At 27.5% G+C, this 26,341-nt stretch overlaps 11 protein-coding genes across 11 annotated transcripts; 8 read left to right on the forward strand and 3 right to left on the reverse strand.

Moving 5' to 3' along the window:
- Positions 1–248: 248 nt before the first annotated feature.
- Positions 249–6,700, forward strand: EHI_178720 (uncharacterized protein; the record flags this gene model as incomplete). Its single annotated transcript, XM_651161.2, has 2 exons — positions 249–1,391; positions 1,844–6,700. 2 exons carry the CDS (start codon positions 249–251, stop codon positions 6,698–6,700), a joined length of 6,000 nt encoding a protein of 1,999 aa, XP_656253.2.
- An 856-nt stretch (positions 6,701–7,556) lies between these two features.
- Positions 7,557–8,762, forward strand: EHI_178730 (uncharacterized protein; the record flags this gene model as incomplete). Its single annotated transcript, XM_651160.1, has 1 exon — positions 7,557–8,762. One exon carries the CDS (start codon positions 7,557–7,559, stop codon positions 8,760–8,762), a length of 1,206 nt encoding a protein of 401 aa, XP_656252.1.
- Positions 8,763–9,460: 698 nt separating this feature from the next.
- EHI_178740 (Clathrin adaptor complex small chain, putative) lies at positions 9,461–9,957 on the reverse strand (the record flags this gene model as incomplete). The annotated part of the gene is made up of 2 exons (XM_651158.1): positions 9,461–9,728; positions 9,776–9,957. The coding sequence occupies 2 exons, from the start codon at positions 9,955–9,957 to the stop codon at positions 9,461–9,463; spliced, it is 450 nt and encodes a 149-aa protein (XP_656250.1).
- Positions 9,958–10,454: 497 nt separating this feature from the next.
- EHI_178750 (uncharacterized protein) lies at positions 10,455–11,138 on the forward strand (the record flags this gene model as incomplete). The annotated part of the gene is made up of 1 exon (XM_651157.1): positions 10,455–11,138. The coding sequence occupies one exon, from the start codon at positions 10,455–10,457 to the stop codon at positions 11,136–11,138; it is 684 nt and encodes a 227-aa protein (XP_656249.1).
- Positions 11,139–11,429: 291 nt separating this feature from the next.
- On the forward strand, positions 11,430–12,986 carry EHI_178760 (uncharacterized protein; the record flags this gene model as incomplete). Its single annotated transcript, XM_651156.1, has 1 exon — positions 11,430–12,986. The coding sequence occupies one exon, from the start codon at positions 11,430–11,432 to the stop codon at positions 12,984–12,986; it is 1,557 nt and encodes a 518-aa protein (XP_656248.1).
- Positions 12,987–13,036: 50 nt separating this feature from the next.
- On the reverse strand, positions 13,037–14,074 carry EHI_178770 (GTP-binding protein, putative; the record flags this gene model as incomplete). Its single annotated transcript, XM_651155.1, has 3 exons — positions 13,037–13,839; positions 13,899–13,928; positions 13,981–14,074. 3 exons carry the CDS (start codon positions 14,072–14,074, stop codon positions 13,037–13,039), a joined length of 927 nt encoding a protein of 308 aa, XP_656247.1.
- Positions 14,075–14,113: 39 nt separating this feature from the next.
- On the forward strand, positions 14,114–16,979 carry EHI_178780 (uncharacterized protein; the record flags this gene model as incomplete). Its single annotated transcript, XM_651154.1, has 2 exons — positions 14,114–14,307; positions 14,489–16,979. The coding sequence occupies 2 exons, from the start codon at positions 14,114–14,116 to the stop codon at positions 16,977–16,979; spliced, it is 2,685 nt and encodes an 894-aa protein (XP_656246.1).
- Positions 16,980–17,455: 476 nt separating this feature from the next.
- EHI_178790 (uncharacterized protein) lies at positions 17,456–18,226 on the forward strand (the record flags this gene model as incomplete). The annotated part of the gene is made up of 1 exon (XM_651153.1): positions 17,456–18,226. The coding sequence occupies one exon, from the start codon at positions 17,456–17,458 to the stop codon at positions 18,224–18,226; it is 771 nt and encodes a 256-aa protein (XP_656245.1).
- A 202-nt stretch (positions 18,227–18,428) lies between these two features.
- On the forward strand, positions 18,429–19,433 carry EHI_178800 (uncharacterized protein; the record flags this gene model as incomplete). Its single annotated transcript, XM_651152.1, has 1 exon — positions 18,429–19,433. The coding sequence occupies one exon, from the start codon at positions 18,429–18,431 to the stop codon at positions 19,431–19,433; it is 1,005 nt and encodes a 334-aa protein (XP_656244.1).
- Positions 19,434–19,489: 56 nt separating this feature from the next.
- EHI_178810 (SNF2 family protein) lies at positions 19,490–24,073 on the reverse strand (the record flags this gene model as incomplete). The annotated part of the gene is made up of 1 exon (XM_651151.1): positions 19,490–24,073. The coding sequence occupies one exon, from the start codon at positions 24,071–24,073 to the stop codon at positions 19,490–19,492; it is 4,584 nt and encodes a 1,527-aa protein (XP_656243.1).
- Positions 24,074–24,710: 637 nt separating this feature from the next.
- EHI_178820 (uncharacterized protein) lies at positions 24,711–26,327 on the forward strand (the record flags this gene model as incomplete). The annotated part of the gene is made up of 1 exon (XM_651150.2): positions 24,711–26,327. One exon carries the CDS (start codon positions 24,711–24,713, stop codon positions 26,325–26,327), a length of 1,617 nt encoding a protein of 538 aa, XP_656242.2.
- Between the last annotated feature and the right edge of the window lie 14 nt (positions 26,328–26,341).

The raw sequence follows: 26,341 nt of genomic DNA on the forward strand, positions 1-26,341 counted from the left end.
AGATGGAATTAACTTGTTTTGTGTCAGATTTTTTATTGTTTTTTTATTGAGTGATTCCATTAGAATCACCTTTGTTTGAAAAAGGAATGAGTGTTAGATAAAAGAAGAAAAAAGGGGTTCAGTGAGGTTTTTGAAAAAGAAAGGAAAAAAAGTAGCGAACGAAAAAGAAGTAAATCAAAATGGAAGACAAGAAACAAATCAAAGTCTTTGTTAAATGCCTTGAGAAAAACCAGACTATTATGTTTAAGATGAATTTTGATGAGGTTGCTGATAAATTATATTTACAATGCTCTGAACATTTTCAAATGGAAATTAATACTCCACTACGTTTAATTTGTAAAGGAAAGATATTAGACCCTCACAAAAGTTTAGAACAAAATGAAGTTTATGATGATTCTTTATGTTATTTATATTCACCTGATATCCAAAGAACAATAAGCAATGATGAAGATGCAATAAATGCGTTGATGGATGATATGGTCAGAGACTTTGGATTAAGAAATAATCCTAGAATTATTCTTTATGTTAACAATCCCAATACAGGAGAAATGGTTCGTGTTATAAGAACTCCTACTGTTGTAATAAATACTCAAAATGAATCTTCAGTTAATACAACTAACTCACAACCATCTCAAAGTAACAATGAAACAAATAATGTAACTAGAACACAAGAAACAGAAGAACAACCAATGTTTAGTCAAATTATAGAACAATCTCTTATAAATTTACTTCGCAACATCAATAACCAAAGTCTTCAAATTAGCCATGCTACTCAACCACAACAAAGCCCTCTTGAAAATCAACAAACTGTTCATTCACAAACTGTCAATACTATGAATAATAATTCACAGTCACAACAAAACACCAATCAAAATGGACTTAGAGAAGAACAACAAAGAAGAGAAACTAACCAACCTCAAATCAATCCTATTCCATCTTCAAATCAAAATAACAATAGTTCAAATTCTAACAATACCCTTTTAAATCAACTAAGATCTATAGATAATCAAATCATAGCAAGGCCAATCCCTACAATATCATTCCAAATATTAGACATGAGACCTCGGTCTATTCCAATTGATAATTTACATGCGTTTCGAGGTAATACAAGAACAGTATTACATTCAGTTAGACAAGAAAGAACGTGTCAACAAGAAAACTCAAGTACTACACCTGTCCAACCAAACAATAATCCTATTGAAGAAAAAATCAATAGGCTTCTTTTTGAATTATTTGTAACACTTATTTTTAATGAAAGAGAAGAGGATGTAGCAAAAGAAGTGATTCAGTCACTTTCTACTATTTCAAATAACAAAGAAGAAATTATTGGCAGCTTTATTAATGGAACAGCAACTCTTCTTACATCACTTCTCAGTGAATCAACAAATGAAGTTAAGCATTCATTACTAAGAGATGTTTTAAATATTATTTATTATAACTTGTATGAATTTTATTCAAATGATCCTCTTACTCCACAACAACTCCTTTATTATTTTAAGAAAAATATTTACGATATCATCGAATTAAACAAGAAATATTCAATCAACAATATCTTAGATTTGTTCCATAGGTTACTTCATCATATAGTTAGTCACGCTTCACTACCTCCCAAAGTTACTTCCATGATTTCTCCTTCAATAGAAACAGAGGAACAATTTTTAAAAGCAGTACAACGCTGTCATGAATCGTTTAAATTGTAGATTAACCTAAGAAAATCCTTCATTCTCTATTTCTATTCATTTTCCTTATTCAACTTGAAATCATTCATATTTAAAGTTCACCTAATCTTTCTATTTTTAGAATTCACAAAAACTAAAAAACAAAAAAAGAAAAAGAAAGTTAGAAAAGAAGCGTTGACCAATCAAATGCAAATATCTCTAAACCAAGAAATCTCAGAAAAATTATTATGGACAGTTGTTTAGTTCAAATCAAACAAATTGTTTATTCAACATCAAAAAAGAACGGGAAACAAAATCAGTCAGAAATTAATGATATTCTTACAATGACTGGAATTACTGGAAAGATTATATATATTAAATCGTTAATTGAAAATGTATTGTCTGATGGTGTTGGAAGAGAATCATTTAAATTACAAACATTACGAGATGAAATTAATGCTCTAACACAATCAAGCCAAGCAGTTTTATTTAAGAAAGAATTATCAGCAATGAAACTCTCAACTACTCAAATTAAGTCATTTCGGGTTACTCCTTCTGGAGAATATTTATTTGGTATTCTTCCTAATCAACCGACGTCTTTAACATCTGCTTTGTTATTTGATTATTTATGTGAACATCCTAAAGAACGAATTGATAGAACTAATTGTTCAAATGCTAATATTTTTTCAGTTTCATGGAAAACTCCCGTTTCATTAGATTTATCACTTCCACCAATTCATACTATTTCAGAAGAGATTGTTGGTGAATTAGGTACTTCTTGTGTTGGTTCAAAAGATACATTTTCTGCTTTATTAACAAGTATTTATGGTGATTCAATGACTGAACAACAAGTAGGAGAATTAATTGTTTTATTAATTCAATGTGTTGAACGTTCAACAAATGATTCATCTACAGTATCAGAGTGGGATGCTGAAATAATTGGAACAGTATTAAAACCTAAATGTAAAAATTGGAATATTATTGCTAAAGTAATGGACTTTCAAGGATATGAATATAAGTCATTAAATGCTATTATTTTATTAATTAGAATCTTCCAACAAATTGGAGATTTCCCATTTAATTCATTCTTTAAAGAAGAATGGAATAATGGAAGAGCACAAGGATGTGTTGTACAAAAACTTATTCATATTGCATCACAATCAACTAGTGAAAGTCAATATTTAATGAAATATATTTGTTCTTTGTATAATGTTGGTGTTGAAAGAGGTATGAGAGTTTTATGGGAACAACAAGGATTTGTAGAACAAATTATTTCTATTGGAGAACGAGCAAGTAGTGATTTTGATTCCATATATAGCTCTATTGAAGTTGTATTACCAATATTATGTAAATGTAAAGCAAGTGCAGGAAGACAACGTGCAGTATTAGCATTATTAAGAAATAATACAAAACAATATTCTATTGTTCAATCATTATGGAAGAATAATTCTCTTATTATTGCTCAAGGATTCAGAGACAGATACATGGAAGATGCATCTTCCATTGATGATATAATTAATTCGATTGGAATTCAGGAATGTTCTAAAGTTCTTACTCAAATGAGGCCAACATCATTTGCGCTTGATATTGCATGCTTATTAGTTAAAAAAGATGGGTTTATTTTAGACAAATGGTTGATTGAACAAAGAAAATTAAGAGGAAATGTTTTTGGTAAAGAAATTATTCAATTCATTAAAGACAAACAATTATTGGCTACTGGAGTTTCTCCATTTAAACTAGACTTAGAAGTAGTGAAACAGTTATTAGTTACTGCTTCTTCATGTGGGTCTAGAAAAGAAGCAAATGAATTAGAACAACAATTTTATACTAAAACACCAAAGAAAGAGACAATTCCAGGAAGAGCAAATGAAATTTTTGGAGATTATTTCAAAGGAAATTATACAGTAGAAGCAATTGTTAATGTAATTATTAAGATGCGTGATAGTAATGATACATCGGATAATGATTTATTTGCTTTCTTTATTAAAACATTATTTGATGAGTTTAAAAGAATTAGTGATTTTCTTAAAGTTGATGTTGTTGTTCAATTTGGAAATTTATATGGAGAAATAATTTCTAAGGGTGTACTAAAGAATTGTGCTTTAATTCATATTTTAAGAGTTATCTTATGGGCACTGAGAGAACCTATTTCATCTAATTTCTTTACTTGTGGATTAACTGCACTTAGTAGATTCAAGAATCGTTTACATGAATGGCCAACATATTGTTATTTATTAAAAGAACTTAAGAGTATTGAAACTCAAGACCCTCAGTTGTATAGAACTATTTGTGAAAATGCAAATAGTAAATTTGCAATTGTATTAGCTCTTATTCAAAAATTATACCCTCGTGTTTATCCTCAAATAGTATTAGACTCAAAAAGTGTTTCAGTTATTAGGACTTTATGTGGATGTTTTGAGGATATATCATCTATGAGTATAGAACAAATTAAAAAAGAATCTGAAAATGTGTTTAATACTTTTAAGCCAGCACAAATGACTGAAATGATTGAAACATCATTATTTATGATTGCTATTATAAGAGAATCAACACAACCAAAATGTATTGATACTATACAATCATTTGGGTTTTCTTTGGATAAACTAAATTTATTTACTGTTGAAATGATTAATATGTTATTAAAACGAAGAGAATATGATAAACAAACTGCTTCATTATTTGAATCATTAGGTTCATTATTAGGTCTTCTCACTATTGGAATGAATAAACCATTAAGGTCAAATAAACTAGTTCCTAAATCATTATTAACAGATCAATTAACAGTTGAAAATTTCGATGTTATGTTAGAATTTGTTGTTCACTTCTTATTCTCTTCAAATAAATCTGATATATTCACTCCAAATAATCCTTGGATTGTTCCGTTACTTCAAGTAGTATGTGAAGTTTCTTTATCTCCTGAACTTTTAACTCATCATAACTCTATAGAAAAATTACTTCAACTACTTCATATTTCTGCTAAAGATTATCTCGAATGTCATCCATTACGTTCTTCTGCTGAAGACTCAATTGATAAACTACGTAAATTTGCTAAAGAAAGAAACAATGGGGATGAAGGTATTTTTTATGAATTTGTAGAAAATAAACAATTAATTCCTGAAAAGACTCTTAAGCAAGTGTTATTATCAGAAAAGTCATTGTGTTATGTTAAATCTCTTAAGTCTATTCCTGATATTCAATTGCCTGAGTATTTGATTTGTCCATCTTTATCTTTAGATCAATGGTATATTATTATTCTATGTTTTCTTGACTTTTCATTACAAGATATAAGCAAAACAACTACTGTAAGTATGAATGCTATTATAACAACTGTTATTCAATTGGTTCAAAAAGACTTTGCAATGGAAACTGATATTAGTAAAATCACAGAAGCTACGAATCGTGTATTTAACATTGCTCAAAAATTATCACAATATACTTGTAGAAGTTGTTTAGATACTAAACTTTGGAAATATATTATTCCATATGTTAATATTGCTATTAAACAAAAAGATATTTCTAAACCTATTGAACAAATAAAAGAAATTGTGATGAATAGTCTTCAACCCCAAATAGAAAAGGCTGTTTCTATTAAATTAGAAGAACTTAAAAAAAGTGCTAAACGACAACTTGAACAATTCATTCTTCAAATAACTCCTGAACGACAAGCTGCTATATCTAGTAATAATACTAAATTTGTTGCTAAAGGATTTGAATATCTGAATGATGCACCTCAATTACCTCCTAAACTTCAAATTGCATATGGTGGTGTTACTAATTATCAAATGGAAACATATGCTATAGGAGTGACAAATGAAACAAAACAACATTTAGATGATAAATTAGTTAGTTTTGTTCATCAACCACTTCGTCTTGATACAATTGAAAAATATGTTCAATTATTAACACCTGAATGTACAGAAAAAACTGTTAGTAAACTTATTATACAATGTATAAATAAGGGAAGTAAAGATTATTGTATTCGAACAATGGAAATTATTGGAATTATTTTTATTAATAATAAAAAGCAACCAAACCGTTGTTGTGAATTACTTTCTGAAATATTTAAGGAGGTTTGTACTATATTTGAAAAGAATTATAATATTTCTTCATTTAACCCAGAGATTTATGCAACAATACTTTCTTCATTAATAGAAATGCTTATTGAAAAATCACTAAATATCATTGACACTGTCTTATTAATGGGCCATTTTATGACTTTCTTCCAAAAATTACATCCAAACCAATTCCCAAAATTTACTTGTCAATGGATTGAACTATTCTCTCATAGAAGTTTATTGCTCAGTCTTTCTAAACCTTCTGAAAAAAAGAATAGAGTCTTGTTTATGTACTTTGACTTATTTATGAAATATTTACAATTTGTTCAACCAATATTAACTTTAAAAGTTTCTATTAGTCAACAAATATACTCAGCAACACTAATATCAATCCTTACATTAAGAGAATGTTTTCCAACATTCTTATCATTTTTTGCTTTACCATTAGTATCTGCTATTCCTTACACTGCAGTATCTCTAAGACTTCCAATATTAACTGTTGTTTCTCATGATGATAACTATTCAGATCACTTTGAAACTATTATAAAAAAGATTCCTCTTGAAATACAAGAAGTGTTAAATAAAGGTGATGTTGCTTCAATGATACCATTCATCAAAACACCTTCAGCACTCCCTATTGTTGTTGGGTTATTAACAAAAAAGTCACTAAACCTTTTAGAAGATCTTTTAAAATTATGTACAGAGTCTCAACAAATAGAAATTATCAATGCGGTTGTTGATTTAATGAGGCTTCAAACAGAAACAACTCAAATGATGAAAGACTTTATTTCAAAATTAATTTCTTCAAACATTGAAAATTTAAACGAAATCATATTAAGGGTTTTAATAGAACGGTCATTTGGTGAATATCATCAAGTTGGTGCTATGAAAACATTAGAGTCATTAGTTCAAACACACCCCCAGTTAATCCATTTGGCGAAACGTAAGTCAACTATTGTAGCTCAAAAATTATCTGAACTTTGTTAAAGTAATAATTAATTGTTATTCATTTTTCATCTTATTTTATTTATATTTTGTTCTGATTCTTACATCTCTCTTTGGTTTCAAAGTATTCTACTTGAAATTAGTTGTTAAGTCAAATAGAAATAAGTATTTAATTCAGTTTGGTAAAATGGATATAATGTATGTTATTTTACTGTTTTAAAAACTGAATTTTGTCATTCTAAGAAAAAAACTTTCTCTCAATACTTCTAAAAAAAGATAAATAAAATATAATCTTGTTGTAGATGGTTCTTTGTTTTTGTTGAAGTTTTCTACAGTTATTGTCTCATACCTTTTTTCTCGTTAGACTATATCATTTCTGAATTTAAAAGAATAAACCCTTCTCCAATAAAAAATAATGCCTTATCAAATATCAACTTTTTCCAAAATAAGGTATTTGTTCAAGAATATCCTCGTTTACAAAATGGAAGATATGATTTTCACTTATTTAAGTGAAATTATAACTTTATTCTTTAACAATCCATAAAACAAAACACAATATTTATTGTTATCAAAGTAATACTTTACATGAACCATAAGAAGTAATTCTATTTTTCCATTAACCAGAGTCTATTCATAACATAATCCCATTGACTCATAGTTGATGAGAATTAATGGTAGATATGTATATAAAGAATATTGGAAATACAATGACATATAAATTCGAGTTATTTTGAAACAGATTGATGTGAAATTACAATCATTTATTGAATTATTTATAAAAAAAAAATAAAAAAAAACTTTTACGATATAAATAAAAAAAAATCCAATATACCATAAAAACTTAGTAAAAATTCTTTTTTTAATTTTTTTTAGATAAGAGTCATTTAAATTTTATTCTATGTCTTTTTCTCTTGAAGAACAAATTGAATCTCTCAAAGAAAGTTGTTTAAAGATGAAAGATTTAATGGAAAGTCTTTCAAATTCAATTAATAATTTCAAGACATTCGACCAATCATTCATTGACACCAAAAAAGGATGGAATGAAGATGATAAGTGGATAGAAACAATGTTTGATCGAGCAGATGAACTTTTTCTTAAACGTCAGGTTATAGTTCGTTATGTGCTTGAATTAATGAATATTATCAAACTCATTCAAGGAGGTTTAAAACATGTGTATGACTCTACGCAAATAAGTCAAGAAATGGAAAGATGGTACAACTACCTTATCTACAGAATTGAGAAAATGGAAATAACCAAACATGAAAATAGAGTTGCTCAAATTGACAAAGAACGACAAGACGAAATTAGTAAAATAAGAAATAAGCATAAAAATGAAGAAATGAACATAGAAAACAGTCTAAAGGAACTTGAAGAAAAAAAGAAACAAATTACATATAAAGAAAAAGAAGTAGAAGGAGAAAAAGAAATTGATATAGAAGACATAGAAAAACAAATAGAATTAGTCAATATTAAATACCAAAACATGATTGACTCAGCTACAGAAATAAACAAAAAAAATATTCAAGAAATAACAAGTAAAAAAAGAGGAAATAAAAGGATGTGTTTTGCCAATGAACGTATTAAACCATTTAAAAATATTTTGTGTGAATGGAGTCAGAAAAAAGACATTCAACTTATATATGACTCATTAACAGAAGAAATTGTTCAAAATAAAGTATCTAAACTTGAACAATTGGTTATTGGTAAAAAGAATTTATTCTTTATAATTTTTGATGGCGATGAAAATATCTTTGGTGGATATATTGATAAGACAATTGATAAACTTGATTACTGTATTCATAGTGACACAATGTTTGTATTTGTTTTATACTCTAATGGTAGGTTTAGTGATCCAACAAGATTTAAATGTAATGGTAACCAAAAATTTGTTATGTTTAGTTGTAAGAATGAATGGCTTTTTACTTTTGGATATAGTGTTCATTGGCCAGAGAAGTCTGATATTGCTGTTATGAAAAGTGGTACAAAAAAAAAGAGTTATTGTGGGGCAAATGGGTTTGAGTATTGTGAAGCTAAAAATGCGTTGTGTGGAAATTACAATTTTGTTGTAGAACAGATGTTAGTGTTTGAAGCAATAAGTGAATAACACGTCTTATTTGACAGGTAGTTTTTATTCGCTTTAGTTATTATTGCTTAACAAGATAAACCAAAGTAGTAAAAAAATCAAGTCTTAAATTATATTATATTCTTTTTCAGGTGAATATTCAAAGAAAAAAAGAAATAATTATTTGATATGAAAAACATTTTTAAGTCTTTTTAATTGAAGAAAAATAGATCTTATAAATCAATGAGTGTTTCAACATTACAACCTCCTAATGAAAAAACTTGTATCAATCAAAATCAAAAAATTAATCCTTATGGAATTGATGAACTTACACACCAACCTCCTAATGAAATAATACTTGAAAATAATAAAAAAGAATTAGAGAATTATAAACCATCAGAACAATGCCAAGTAGAAGAGAATAGTGATTTACCACAAAACCAAGTTGAAACCATTTCTTCAAGTAATCCAAAAGAAGTTATAATTATAACATCAGTATGTGCAATTCTTTATGCGGTGTTACTTTGTTTCGTTGGATATTAAAATAAATGTGACAAAATTTAATGGTTTTGTTTTAAAAAAAAAATTGAGCGTTATAAATTATCAAGTTGAAGGAAAATTAATTAAATGAAATAAATTCATTTTTGTTAAAAACCCAAAAAAGCATTGACTAAAAGAAAGAATTTAATTTCAATGCTCTAACTAATGGCAATACAAACCAATTCAATGAGATAAAATAGTTATCGTTTTTCTAAGTCTGAACGATGAAGTTCATCTTGTTGTTCAATTTCATTTAAAACAATCTGAGGACCAGCTTCTATTAATTCACCAGCGTTTATAACTTCATCTAGAACAACATACGCTCGGGCAAAATCGAAGATGATATCAATTTCACTAACACTACCAAAATATTTATCTAATATAACTACATAACGATGAATTGTTTCGAGTGCAAGAAGTTCATTATCCCCTTTATCAATACATGTCATAAAATATAAATTAGCATAACTACATTTCAATTAACTTTTGACTTGTCTATAGAAGAATAAACAAACCGTCGATAAACAATAGTAGAGTCTCTCCATTCAACAAAATTACTTACAGCTGTTGTTCTTTTTAAAACAAGATTTGATACTTCACGAATAATTCTCTCTCTCTCTTTTAATGAATGAGAGGTATACCATTTATGTAAACGAACTTTTCCTTGTCTGTTTACAACCAATAAGAACTTGATCATACCTTTATGATTTTAAAGATTTGATTATTCTATTTTTTCTATCTTGTCATTTTGTTTTTATTTTTCATTACTATTTTTAAAATATTATCTTTTTTGATTTTTTTTACTATTAAAATACTTTTCTTATTCTTTCACTTATTATTTTCTTTTTCTTTCTTTTTAAGTTCTTGTGTGGTAATAACATTTTTATAAATTAAATAACACAATTTCTAAAAAGCCACATTCTTCTCACGTGTTGTTCAGTCGTTGTGACGTTCATTTTGAACTTTTAAATGAAATTCATTAATAAAAGACTAGTGTACCACCTTCGACTTAGAGGACAGTGTAGTCCCAACAAATACAGAAGTACTAACTGAAGTAGACAAATCTTTAAAAAATGATACAACACTAAAAAGAGAAAATTTTCTATTTTTAAGGGTTCTTAAAAATGACATAAATTTGAAACACAAATGATCTATTTATAATTAAAGGAAAAGAAAACTAATAATAACCAAATCATGGAACCAAATAACTCATTACCAGAACAAAATTTGGCGTTAGTCAATAGTCCTTATTCTGAACAAGCTCCTTCTAGTCCTGTTAAAGTTACTGAACCATTTAATCCAGTTGCTAGTAATACTCCATATTCTCCTTTCCCTTCATTTTCTCCTTACATTCCCCAATCAGTTCAATTTCCACAACAACAACCACCACCTCAATTTCCAACAACTCAATACCCAGATCAAACTTATACCCCTTTACATAGAAGAAAAAGAAAATTTCAAAACATTACTTATGACAGATTATTGTCAGAAGAAGATCTTTCTTCTATGACTGTAGAAGAATTTGAAGATTATGTTAATGAATTAAAAGATAGAAGAACTATTACTAAATCTGAGAAAGCTACTTTAAATAAAATTAAAAGAAAATTAAAAAATAAAGAAAGTGCTCGTAAAAGTAGACAAAAGAGTAAAGAAGCTTTTTTAAATCTTCAACAACAATTAGATGAATTAAGAAAACAATATGATGATGTTTTAAGAATTAATTGTCAATTAATTGAAATTGCTGATGGATGTGAAAGATGTAGACAAAAAATTCGGCAAGTTCAAAATGCTAGAGGAGAGGCACAAGAAAATACGACACAACAACCTCAAACTCGTGCAATTATTCCAGTTCAATATTCTGTTAATCAAACTATATAAAAATTTGAAATTTCATTTAAATAAGTAATTATTGCTATTTTTTTTATTCTTCTTTACTTCTTTTTTATAATATTTTTAATTGTTTTCTTATTTTTAATTTAATTCATTGTATTTTTATATGATAAATTTTGATGATTAAACTTATCGTTGATATAACGTGTTATTTACGTGTAATTGTTTCATTATTTTTCTTTTTTTTTTCTTTTTTTTTTTGACTTTTGTTTCATAATATTTATTTTGAGTTTTATTTAACAAAATTACTTTTTCTTCATCTTAAATATTTAAAAAAAAATGGTTCAATTAGAAGAGATATACTTAACTAATATTATCTTATTTTTTAAAGATATTAAGAGTATAGAAACGTTTAGTTATATTAACAAGAAATGCTTTGACGTATTAAGTATGGTTCATAAGTCACCTTCATTTAAATATGATAAAAACAAAATTAAAAGAAAATGGCAAGTAAACCATATTGGTGTTAAACAATTTAAACTTTTTCCTCAACTCCAGACATTTGTTGTAGAGAAAGAATTTGATCAATTTGATTTCATTCCATTAAGTGTTGAGTATTTAGAATTTAAAGAAAGAGAAATGCCATTGCCAAAACATGTTTTAAATCAATTAAAAAATAGAATTAGACAATATAGTTTCATTGACGAACAAATACCAAGTAGTTTAAAAGAATATCCATCTTTAAAACGATTAGTTTTAAGACCAATAGGATGGCTGTCATTATCTCAGTTATTTATTGATAAAACACATCGAATTGAGTTATTAGAATATTCATCATATAGAGGGGATATAGACATTAATTTTTTAAAGGAAATAGATGATTATAATATAGAAAAAGTTGTAATTGATATATCAACAAGTTATAGATTATATAATGTTGTTTCTCAACTAAAATTATCTTCAAAAATTCAATTAATTTCATCTTTTTGTAATAGTACTAATGATGATTCTGTGATTTGTATTTCTCAACCACTTAAAATTTCAGTACAACCTACTTCTTTAATAAATGAATCAATAATGAAAAATTATTATCCTAATAGTATTAGATGTACCTCTTCAAATTGTCCAATTTATTTAGACTTATCAAAATATTCTTTTATTAAAGAACTTGATGCTACACTGTTGTCTAAATATTCATTCAAATACCCTTCTCATTTAACTGCTTTAACTGTTGTTCAATACAATGCAATTCAATGTAAATTACCATTACTAAGAAAATTAAGTTGTTGTGAATTTATTCCTTCAGAATATATTACAAACTTAACTTTTTTAGAAACTATAACACTTCCACATTTTCCAATTCTTTTAAATCTAAAAGAATTAGGAATTAGTGGAGGTTTAAATGACCAAGAAATATTAAGTACAGTTACTTCATTAACATACATGAATACTATTGAGTTTGATTCTCAATACCTTGTTTCATTAAAATATCTTAAAACAATTTCACAAAAACTTCCTCCTTTAAATATTGAAGTGTTAGATATTGATTGTAGCTCTTCTCCTGTTGACTTAAGAAATCAAAATTACTTAACTAACCTTGTTATTTCAAACTTAAAACAACAACCATCACTTCCAAATACTCTAAAATCATTGGTTTTAATGAATATTAATTGTTCAGAAACAATTCATTTAGATAAATACACTTCTCTAACGTCTTTAATTATTAGTGGATCATCATCATTATTTATTGTTCCATCTTCTCTTAAAGAACTTTATATAAATGATTATTGTGGGTCAATAGTTAATTGTCATGAACTTCATTTGAATAGTTTTAGTATCAATGGTTATGTTTCAGAAGTTTTGGTTGATAAATTAAACAAACAAACCAATTGTTAATAAAGTTTTTATTAAATTAAAATTAGAAGTTATTTAATTTCAACAAATAATTAATAGTCATCTCCTTTGAAACCAATTAAATCTTCAAATTTATTTCTAATTGCCTTAACGTTCATTGCAACATTAGTAAAAGTTAAACAAGGATTTGAAAATATTACCATAATAAAAGTGCTTGAAGTAAATGTATCAAAATATACTTTTTTATCAGGTAATTCAACTCTAATATTTTTAAATTGTGTTTTCTTTAAGTCAGTACAACTATGATAAAAACTTTTAATACTGGTTGATATATTTTCAAATCTTCTAGACTCATCAAATTCTACTCTTGAAGAATAACTTATTACTAATAAACTACTTGCTTCATATACAACAATTTCATCTGCTTCTATAAAATTACAAAATGAATTTAATTTATCTTCAACTTCTGTAATCATTGGAATAAGACTATATGTAATTGCACTCCATGCTGAATATAATGTATCATCATAAATTGAAGTTGGATAACTGACAACTCTAAAAGGCTTTGACACTAATTTAATTTTACCTTCTTTTTGTAAATATTGATAATCTTTTTCATCTTCTTCAAAAACATCCATTTTATGTATTAAAGTAAATAATTTAGCATCTGGAGAGTATTCATATAATCGTTCTAATACTGCTCTATATTCTTGAATATCTTTATCAAATGTTTCACTTGTAACGTCAAAGACATAAATCAATGCCTCAACTTTTTTAAATGTTTGTGATTTTTGTGCTCCTAAATACATGTCCATAAATTGTTTTTGTCCACCACAATCCCATAAATTTAATGTGTAATTCCCAAGAAATGAAATTTGAGAATGATTAACATCAACTATAAATTTTTAATTAATATTGTTCGCCTTCACTGTTTTTTTTTTGTATAAAACAAACTTGTTACTTGTAATTGTCTTGTTTGTGTTGCTGTGTTGTAAGTTTTTATTTATTTATAGTTTTATCAATGAAAATGTCAAACGTAAATAATTGGAAAATAAAATTGTTCTCATTGAAGTTTTCCCTGAACCACTTCTTCCCATTAATAATACTTTCTTTCTCACGACTTTATTCATCTTAAATTTTAAGATCTATGTGAGAAACTTAAAAATCAAATGGATAAAAAAGTGAATTTTGAACGTGAATTAGAACTTTTATTTGTTGATCATATAAGAGAAGAAAAACGAGACAAAGAATTCATTAATATATCCTCTCAACTAAAATTGTATTGTGACCAAGAATATATAAAACAATTAATTATGCAAAGAGACCTTTTTAAGTTAGATGAATATATTACTCAATTCACCTCGTTTGTTCTTGTTGAAATATGTTGATTTGCCTTATCTTTTAAATAAGATATGTGAAGATTTTTTATATTACTTAACCAAAAGACATTTCAAATTTTTTTCTTTGTCTTTTTATCAACCCTTTTTTCTTTTTTCATTTGTTTTCTTTATTAACTCTTTGATATATTAACTTACCTTTTTTAGACTTCAAAATGAACAAGACCAAATGGTTCTTAAATTGATTAGAGAAATTAACTTTTTTATTTCATGTAAACAAGCAGACTTCAAAGCCGCTGTTCAATCTATGAAAAGAATTCAGTTATTACCAAATTCTATTGTAACTAAGCAATATCTCACTCGACTCTCTAATTTGTTTTTTGATGATGACCTTATAGCTAAAAATGAATTGAATTATGATGGATATGATAATTATATAATAACAAATTTATTTAATTGTATTATGAATGAAATAGAAAAAGGCTCAACTATCAAAGAATACATGAAGTTCCCAGAAATTCAGAAAGGGACATTAAAGAAGTTAGTATCTAATGGTGTTCGTTATGACCATATTAAAATATGTCAAGGTAGTGTTGATGATAAAATTGGATTAGTTAGTTTAATTAAACCAGAGCATATGCATCTTGAAAAAGTATCAACTGTTATAAGAAAGGGAAATAAGTTTTCTGATTGGAAATTTATTGATGTTCAATTAAAATCGAATGAAATTTCTTGTTTATATGTTAAAGATACAAGAGTATATATTGGATTTAAAACAGGAAATTTTACTTGTATTGATTTTGAAAGTGGGGAAGTTTTATTTGATATTAAAGAAAATAGTCCAGTAACACTAGTTTCTGTATTATCAACATATATTGTTTATTATAATGGATCACAAGTAAAAGTTTTATGCATTGGATATTGTCTTTCAATACTTGCAATAATTCCAGCAACTAATGTCAAATCTATTTCAATAATTAATGGAACAACTGAAGTTGCTATTGTTGATTCAAAAGGAGTTAAAGTATATCAATTTGCTAATAAAAATGTTATTTATGAAAATGAAGGAGCTATTGGAGTAATACCAAGTCAGGTACAAGGAGAAGTGGTTGTAGTATATCCAACATTATTACACAAATTAAAGACTTGTTTAGGAAAACCAAATAAAGTTACAAAAGAACAACAACTAAGTATTTTAGTTGATTGTGTTATTGATGAAAATGTAATGATTTCTAATGATAATAGATATATTGTTATACCAAATGAGAAAATAAGAAAAATATATTCAAGAAAAAGTTCAGCACCAATACTTGCAGGAAATGATACTAATGTTTTTGTATATTCACAAGGAAATATTCAAGTTATTGAAATTGAAACACAACAAATTAAGCAACAAATTAGTTGTGAACATATTCAAAAAATGTCTGCTGATAATTGTTTAGCTGTATGTACATTTGATAATTCTACACAATTAAGAGTATTTTATAGAGAATTTAATGTTATTCCAATTAATTGGAATAGTAACACAATTAAAGAACCAGTTAATATTCAATTTGAAGTTATGTGTAATGAACAAACTCCTTCTTCTAATTGTATGACTCAAGTTGCTCCTGTAACACCAATTACTTACTCAAAACTTGAACCAATTAAAAGAAAACCAGATGAAGATATTCCTATCAAAAATAAAATTATTTTTACAGAACAAACTGTAAAACCTGATATTCCTTCAACTATTTCAAAGTGTGATATAACTAATTTTTGGAAAGTTAAAGGAAATATTAAAATGTTCACTATAAGTAATGAAGGTAAACATTTAATGATTCAAACAACAAAAGATATTTTCTATTTATTCAAAAAAGTTGATGGTAAAACTTATATTTCATCATTTCCTAAAGATAAAAAAGTACTAGACTTTTCTGGAGAGAAGCAATTCCATAATGTTAGAGGAGTTGTTACTCGAACTGGGAGTTATATAGTTATTTCATTAGGAAGTTGTTGTGAGTTATATAAATGTAGTTCTGCCTTGAGAGTTTCTCAATTTGGTCAACAAAATAAAACCAATGATGGATATATCACTTGTTTAGAATTATTTCCATTTGATTGTAATAGTGTATTAATTGGATCATCTAATGGATTCGTAAAAGTCTATCGAGCTAATAGGCAGTTTGAACTTATTTCACTTTCAACATGTTTAAATGAACCTATTCATTCATTTGTATTTTTACCAAGTACTTCTGCTGATGAAGACGTTCTATTTTTTGTTATAACCAAAACAGGTTTTATGCAATTAGTTCAATACAATAAGAAAACAAGTCCTTATGATACAATGAAATGTTTAGACGTTTCTCTTTCACTGAAAGTAACTGAAGTGAAAAGTGTATTTATTGGGAATAATGGGAAATATCTTTATGTTGTTTCAAGAGAAATGCTTCATAAGATTGATAGAACAAATATGTCATATGAAAAAATGGATATTCCAAATAATATCATTTCAGCAGCTATTTCTGCTAAATCAGATATGTTTTTCTTTGTAACTTCACAAGGATTGTTATTAAAAATGAGTTCAAGCAAATGGGGAGTTTTAGAAAGTGTTATTGTTCCTGAAGGTTACAATTTAGAATTTACTTATGTTATTCCTTACGAAGATTACTTTTTAGTCTCAACAAATAAAGGAGAAATATTGAAAATAAGGGTTTAATTGAATAAAAAAAATGTTAATTCTTCAATGTTTTTATTGTAGTTTTATATCTTAAATAAAGATATTTTTATAAAAAAAGAGATAGAATGTAATATAAAATATATTAGTCTTACATTATCAAACACATGATTTTTTTTTTAAATTTATTATTTGTTTTTTTTATCTATTTAAAGTCTATAATAACAATTTAATTTAATATTATTCTCTGTAATAATAAAAAAAGAACAAATCATTCTGTATACGAAAAGGCTGTTGTAAAATAACTAAAAAATACATCTTTTTGTCAAGTTTTTATCAAATAATTCTTTAATAATTTAAAATTTAATTGAAATAATCAGACAAAGTGCTTGTCAAAAGATTCATTATTATTTTTTGAATTACAATAAAAACAATAAGAGTTATTCAAAATAAAATTATCTAAATTGATTGGGTATTTAAAGTCATTAAATTCAATCTGTATAACTCATTTAGTTCATATGGGGAATAAACAAACTAAAGTTAATAAACGTATTAACATTTTAAATGAAGAAGAAACATTTTGTGTGTTTGAAGGTTCTGAAGAAGAAGAAGAAGAAAGAAATTCCAATTCTTTGTTTTATCAAACTCAATACACTGACCATTATCGGGTTTGTACAAAGACTAAAAAAGGATTTTTAACACCTCAAGGATCTCCAAGAAATTGTTGTTCACTAAGAAAAATAAAATCTGCTGCTTTTGAAATTCCTAAGTTTGATAATAAAAGTTCAATTCTTTCTGATATAGAAAACTGGTGTTGTTCAAATCAATTTAATATTCTTTATAATTCATCAATTGATGGATTAACAACACGTGCTTTTAATTCAAAAGTATGTTGTTGTTCTAATGTTTTAATTATTGTTATTACAGAAGATGGTTCTATCTTTGGATGTTATCATCCAGATGTCATATGTCCAGCTCAAAATCATTGTATTCAAAAGTCAATTTGTAAAGAAGGATTTTTTCTTTTTACGCATAATTATACAACAATAGAAAAAATGACAAAAAAAAGTAAAACGGAAGAAGTATTAACTATTCACCCTCAATGTGAATCAAATTTTGTTCTTACTATTGCCTCTGCATTTTGGATATTAGCAGATAGGACTGTTCATATTCATCCATCATTAAAAAGTCATTATTATGTAAAATCACCAATGTTAAATCCAATGTTAGGAAGAATGATAAATAAAGTAAGCTATATATCAACTCTTTTAGCAGTTGAATGTATATAATTGATTTTCTATTTTTGGTTTGATTTTTTCGTTGAATTATTATTTTCTCGGTAATTAAAAGTTGTAAAAGGAAAAAAATATTAAACTATTATCATTTTTTCTCTTTCATTCTATTTCAAAATTGGTTTTTTAAAGTCGTTCAACAACAATTGAATTGATGGGAGATCTTTTTTTTTGGAATAACCAAACTAAAATACAGATAATGGGAAATCAGCAAGGGTATATTAAGAATCATAACTCTAGGTCAGGGAGTCTTGGTACTTGGAATCACGTTAATTCTTCATTTACATTAACTGTAACTGATGCTAATAACGAAAAAGAAAAAGAAACAATTATTGTTCCTAAGCCAAAAAAGATGAACAGAAGATCAGTAATTCCTTCAATAAAATGTTCATATACTCCAAATGAAAAACGACGCTCAAAAACAGGAATTGCACTTGATTATTTTGAATCTAATTCTACTTCTCCACTTGAAGAATTAGAAAGTCCATCATTAACACCAAAATGTAAGAGATCTTATTCAGTTAGTAGTAATGGTGGACGTACTCCAAGAAGTAGTAAAAAATCATTTTGTTCCACGGGGGTATTTTCTCATAGGTCAATAACTCCAAAAATAACAAAAATGCTTACACCTAAACATTCTCCAAGATATGAAGAAGAAGATATTGAAGAAGAATATTTAAGTGAAAAGTTTGAACCAGTTTCTCCAGCAGTAGAAATGGTTTCTAATATTATTGATATAAAAACATATGATATATTATTTGATAGTCGGTTTGATCCTCTTGATAATCGTACTTTTAACTCTAAAATTATTGGGCATAGTAAAATTTTAGTTATTATAGCTACTAGTGATTTTGATATTTTTGGAATTTACAATGAAGAAGTGATTCCTCCATTTAAAAAGAAAGGAAATATTAACCTCGAAACAACCCAAAAATTTTTCCTATTTACTTATAACAATAATACTCAACAAATAATTCACAGAAAAAAAAATAATACAAAATCTTTAACATTATATTATGAAAATGACTCTCCATTTATTTTAACTGTATTTTCTGCTTTTTGGATTCTTTCAGATGGCACTTGTAGTATTCATCAAGGATTTAAAAATAATTATGCATGTACTCCATGTATTAATCCATTCTCTTCACAACAAACAGCTAGGAAAATTAATGCTCAATTCATCTTCGTAATAGAATGTCATTAAATTATTTAAAAAAAAGAATGTATTAATTTATTTATTCTTTTACAAAAACATTGTTATTAACTTTGATTTGTTTTATCAACAAATGCATTCAAATCAAATTCATCTCCATATTCTTCTTCATCCCAATCACCTAACGATTCTAATAATGATGATATTCCTTTTTCTGGTTTCTTTTCTGGTTTCTTTTCCTCTCCTTCCTTATTAAATAATTCGACAAAATTACCGGCATTCATTCCTGCAAATGTTTCATTTTCTCTAGTTACTACAGTATTAGCAATCTTAGTTTTAAATTGTTGTAAATTCATAATTCTTTCTTCTAGTGTTTGTCTTACAATTAATCGATAAACATTAACTACTTTATTTTGTCCTAATCTATGTGCTCTATCCATTGCTTGTAGATCTTTGGTAGGATTCCAGTCATGTTCCATGAATATAACAATATCAGCAGCAGTTAAATTAAGTCCTAACCCACCAACTCTTGTAGTAAGTAATAAAACATCAATTGTTGGATCATTTTTAAATTTATCAACAATTTCTGTTCTTTTATTTTGTGGAACACTTCCATCTAATCTATAATATGAAATATATGGAAATTGTTTAGCAAATAATTGTTTTTCTATTAATTCTAATGTAATATTCATTTGAGCAAAAATAAGAACTCTATGTTCTCCATCTTTTCCAATATTACACATCTCCAATAATTCTGCTAATGCCATTAATTTTGGAGAATTGGTAATATCATCTATTGTCTTTCCTTCTTGTTTTAAATAAGCATCAACTTTTTGTTTCATTGGATGTTGATCATCAAGAACTAACATTGGATGAACACATAATCTTCTGAAATAATTTAAAATTTGGAAAATATGATTTTTTTGTTTCTTGTCAGATTTTTGTTGGACTATTTCATCCATATCATTTGTTGACTCAAATTCTTGATATAACATTCTTTGAACTGGACTCATATCACAATAATAGTCTTGAATAATTTTAGGCGGTAAATCTTGAAGTACACTTTCTTTAAGTCTTCTTAAAATAAATGGTAAGACTTGCCTATGTAATTTTTCCATTACAATAACTCCTCGTTCTTGGTCTTCAGGAGAAGCAGCATCTTTTGCAGCAAGAATTGGTTTAGAATATCGTTCACTAAATTCTTTTTCTGTTCCTAAAAATCCTGGCATTAAGAAATCAAATAATGACCAAAGTTCTAATACATTATTTTGAATTGGTGTACCAGTTAGTATTAATCTATGTAAAGAAATAATTTGTTTTACTGCTTGTGTTAATTTTGTTTTAGGATTTTTGATAATATGACCTTCATCCAATACACAATAAGTAAATCTCTTTGTTTTAAATTGTTCTAAGTCATGTCTAACCATTTCATATGAAGCTATCAATATATCTTTCTTTCTTAATGAATTTAGAACAACAAACCGTTCTTTTACTGATCCTGTATACAAAACTCCTTTAAGATCAGACTGACTTATAAATTGTTCTATTTCATGTTTCCAATGTCCTGTTAATGTTGGTGGACAAACAATCAAACTTGGATATTCAGCCTCTTTATGAACAGTAACTAATAAGCAGAGTGTTTGTAATGTTTTTCCTAAACCCATATCATCACATAAAATTCCATTAATACAATATTTATGTAAGAATAAAAGCCATGAAATACCATCTAATTGATATGGTCTTAATTTTCCATTAATTGGATGATTAAACACAGAAAACTGTGATATAGATTGACTTCTAATACCATCAAAAAGGAATGAAATAAAAATCTTTTTTTGTTCAATTTCATCACGTAATTTATCAGGAAGATCAGGTGGTGGAGTAACGTGAAGTGGAAGATATCTTAGTACGACACTAAAACATTGAGCACCTAATCTCCTAATATTACTCTCATGATTTGAATTCATAACTCCTAAAAATGGAGTTATTAGTAATGGGAAGACAGGAATTAACAATGTAGCCATTGTAGGTGATAAACACATGTGGTGGAAAATATGTAATGCAGCTAATAACGTTGGAGAAGTAACTGATAACTGTGGATAGATTAATGTAATAAATGTAGTTAATAACTCTTTGTGTAATCTTAATAGACGAGAAAGTGTTGTTGCAATAAGAAAAGCATGACTTGAATGAACATTTTTTAATAATGTTTTAATATGATCTACATGTAATGGACAAGTAGGAAGAAATGGTAAAACAGAAATTGATAATGGATAATATAATGATGTTGTTGGATCATCGGGTGGAGGTTCTACGAGTAATGGAGTTAATATTGATAATAAATAATGTTTATATTCAATATTTTGTGCTAAGAACTTTAAGAAATAATGTAAAGAGTATGGTAAAGTAAGATTATAAAAAGTAATTTGTTCATTGTTAATTAATTCTATGATATTAGAATACATTGGTTTAAGATGGTCGATTAATGTAGCGAATAAAAATCCTAGTGATTGTGTATCAGTTGTGTTTTGATACAAACGATGAAATAACATAGTAAAATGTTCAGTTAATAACGGAGAATATTCTCTTAAAATTGGTTCATGTAATAAAGTGGGGTCTCTTACAGAAGGATAAATAGCACCAATGACAATTGCTTTTGTCCTACAAATAACTCCTTGAACCATTTCATTATAAGTTTTTAATGAATGTTCAAGTTTAGAAATTTTATTAGGAACCAATTCACGTAATTTAGGTAAAATTTGAATAAGTTCTCGACTATTATTAATTAAAGGTAAATTTAATCCAGCACTATTCTCTTTATATGTCTCAACAATCATCTTCCAATCAAATGAATTAAAATCATCATATTGATAATTAGAATAAATTTCTTCTAATTTTGTTCTAACTAATGGCGAGTGAGTTTCTTCAAATTCAGTTGCTAACGCTGCAAGCATAATTGATTGTGGAGAATTTAATGATTGAAGAACACAATTTTCAGCATCATTTCCAACCTTTCTTGCAGCTTCAATAATACGAGCAACAATTGTTCCTCCATTAAACAGTATATCAATTCTTTCCTTTTGTTCTGCAATAGGAGCATCTCGTTTCACTTTACTAATTACAGAAACAACCTTTTTATCAATTTTACCTTCACTACCTAATTCAAATACTCGTAATAATTTTGGTAATTCTTTAACAATATTATTTATTGTTTCTGGGAATGCATGAGTAATAATCATAATTAATAAACCAGCGTTAGCTACAGCGTGATGAAGAAGACGATTATTATGTGGGATAGGGTTATCAACAGGTTCATTTAATAAATCATCTATTGTAGGCAAATAGTCATTAGCTTCAGATACAACAGCAGCACAACATTGAAAAAATAATTTTTCAAGTGACTTTCCTGTTGGAGGGATTTTTGGTTGATGAGGTAAAGCAGCAGTTAGTTGTGAAAGAATTTGAGATAAAACACTATGATAAGTTTCCATTACTGCTGTTCGTACACTTGGTAATACATGTCCAGAAAATGGTAGTAATTTAGGAATATATTGATCAATTAATATTGTAATTGGAATTGGAGCTTGTTCAGCCGCTATTCTATCAACACATTCTAATAATTGAAGAACGTTATTTGTTGAGGCAGTTAATTCATCTAAATCCTCTAAAACATCCCATAACAATGAACGTATTTTTTGTATAAGTTCAAAGTCAGATTTCATAAAATCAACTAATTCTCTCATAACTTCTGCTGCCACAGCAACTGATTCATCATGACCAACATCTGTTAAAGCTTCAATTAGAATTGGTTTAATCATAATAAAAATTGATTGAATTTGTTTTTTATCAACAATAGCAACAGTATATTTTAATACTAATAAAGCCCCATGTTTTACTTCCCATTCATCTTTATGATACATTTGACAAATAATTTTAATAAATTTACTTACTTCATCCCCTAAATTTCTAATAGCAATACCAATAACTTGAGCACAAGTATCACGAACGGGAGCAATTACAGTATCTGAAATAAAATCACCAAACCTATCTAATGAAATAACTGATAATAATTTTAATGTTAAATCTATTCTCCATTCTTTTCCTACTGCATTTGACTGTGCTCTTAAAACTTCTCTTAGACATATAGCAGCACCATGTCTGATTTCCCATTTAGGATCAAATATGTTTTGCATCATTTTCTCACAAAATAATTCAAATGGCCATCCATCACAATTAAAATCCAATTTTTCTGTTGTTTCTATAACTTCAGTTTCCTTTTCTTGTGCTTTTTTTGCTTTTCTTTTCATCATTAATTTTTGACGAGTACTTAACTTACTACTTGAAACGATTTCTACAGGCTGTGCTTTTTGTTTACTGTCATCCATTGCCAATAATACTTTATGAGTTTTCATAATTTCATCTAAATTAAATGTTTCAAAAGTCCATGGTTCTTTTAATGGTGCACATCTTACTACAGGGACATTCTTTGCCATTGCCTCTACAGCAATTCCAGCTGCAGTCCTTGTTTCAAATTTTTTGTGAATAGTATATGGATATAATCGTGTTAATAATCTCCCAATTTCTTCTGGTTTTGAATTAATAATCTCACCTAATTGAAGGGCTGCTGCTCTACGAGCTGCAGGGGTTGGAGCAGTTTCGATTAAATCAAGTAATTTATCCAATCGAGACATTCCTCCTCAATTTATTTAATTTGTTTTTTTTTTCTTTAAGTTTCTTTATATTTTAAACGTTTCATATTTTTTCTTATTTTATATTGAATATTCTCTTACATCAACCCTTTTTATTTTTTATTTTTTGTACTTTTTTGTTATTTATTATAGTTTGATATATCTTTTCTCCAACTATTCATAATAACAATTATTTATTATAATTTATATCAATTAAAAACTAATAATTTGTTTCAAAACTTTTTTGAAAATGAAAATCAAAAACAATTCAAAACAGAATAAACAAAAATGTCCACGTCACAATGGAAATAAATAAAAATAAAGTGTAGAAGTTGCTTTGATTAGAAAAATCCAATCATCTCAAAGATCAACAAAAAAGGAAAAGAAAATTTCTTCAAGAATCTTCGACTGACATAAGTTGTTATTTATTGAATTAGTTTGAAACTAATAAATAAGAATTTTGATAAATACAAATAATTAGGAAACGAAATATAAAAGCAAAGTTCGATTTTAGAATATTCTTTGATGTGTTGAATATTCCAGGTAAAGAAAATAAGCCAATCAAATAATACCTGTTGAGGGGGAATTAAGATCTGAGGTAAAAATTACTCAAGAGAGATAGTTCTCAAAATATCAGTCAATGAGTTTAGAAGAAATACAGCCTAATAACGGAGGAGACCCATTTATATTTGTAGTCAATAAAAATACTGATTGGAACACACCTTATAAACCACAAGCAGCAGTAGGAACAAATAGAGTGTCTATGTTAATTAAACAGCCTCAAGAGCAAAAAAGTAATAATACACAAGAAATGAAACAAGAGAGAAGAGAAAGAGGGGGAGAAATAGCAAATCAAGGGAATAAGCGGAATGTTGAGAAAATAAATGAGAGAATTAATTATAATGAATATCTTGGGAACATACATAAATATCGAATGAGAGGTGCTAACAAACATTTATTCATTGCATATTATACATTGTTTGTAAAACCTGTCTTTGAAATCTATCAAAAAACATCAAAAATTCGAGATATTACACAATATACTAAAGATGTATCAAATGCATATGGAGTAGATCCAAATCGATGTTCTTCAATGTTTGATACATTAAATAGATGGCTTTATTCATCAAGTGGATTAACTAAAGGACCTGATTCAATTTTATTTCGGTCAAGTGAACCATTTTTAAAAAATATTGATAATAGACAACCAAGTGATTATCCATATTATCAAACAACAAATACAACAGGATATCAACAAAAAGAACCATTCAATGGAATTAGTGAACTTCCACGGGATGTTAAAACAGCTATTGACCAAACTAAAAAACCAGCACCAATGAAACCTATTCCACGTTATCCTGCACCTTATCCTTTTGGTTATGACAAAGACAATCGAGATCAAAGATATCCTAGAGGTTATGATGATCCTTATTATGATGATCCTCGTTTCGACCCAAGATATTCATCATCTAGATTCGACCCACGCTTTGACCCAAGGTATGACCCTCGTTTTGAACGATTTGATATGAGATATGATCCAAGATATGATCGGTATGATCCTAGATATGATCCAAGGTATGATCGGTATGATCCTAGATATGACAATACCACTGACCCTAGAATTGATATGAGGAATGATCCTCGACTTGACCCTCGACTTAACTATGACACTCGTTATGATCGTTTGGAACGTGGCATTCAACAACTAGAACGACCAAATGAACGTACACCCCTCGAACGGGGTGCTTCTATTGACCGTCCACCTATTGACACTAAACCATCTCTGGACAAAGTCTCCGAACGCACTCCACAAGACCTTCAAAGTCGTCCTCAAGTAGACAGAACCCAACGTGTCGGGCTAACAGACATTCGACCACCTCCTCTTAACGACCCTAGGGATCTTCGTGACCCACGTCTTATGGATTCTAGGTTCGACCCTCGGTATGACAATCGCTATCTTAGAGATCCTCGTTATTTATCTGATCCTAGGTATGAGCATGACCCTTTCCCCCACGACAATGTAGAACAAGGAATGTCTGTAGATAGACCACTTATTGATAAAGTACCAATAGAGGCTAGAGGTTCGTTGCTTGACCTATCAATAATGGATAGAGATACACGGTTATCAATGGACCATGGGATAAACGTTCCATTTGGGTTTATTGACCGAAGTCGGATTGAGCGTAGTGATAGAATTGATAGAGGTGATAGGCTAATGGATAGAAAGCATAGTTTTATTTCACCACCATTTAAATAATAGAATATATGATT

The sequence above is a fragment of the Entamoeba histolytica genome, genomic scaffold (genome assembly GCF_000208925.1).
Source record: "Entamoeba histolytica HM-1:IMSS scf_1104750518997 genomic scaffold, whole genome shotgun sequence".
In the NCBI taxonomy this organism is placed as follows: domain Eukaryota; phylum Evosea; order Mastigamoebida; family Endamoebidae; genus Entamoeba; species Entamoeba histolytica.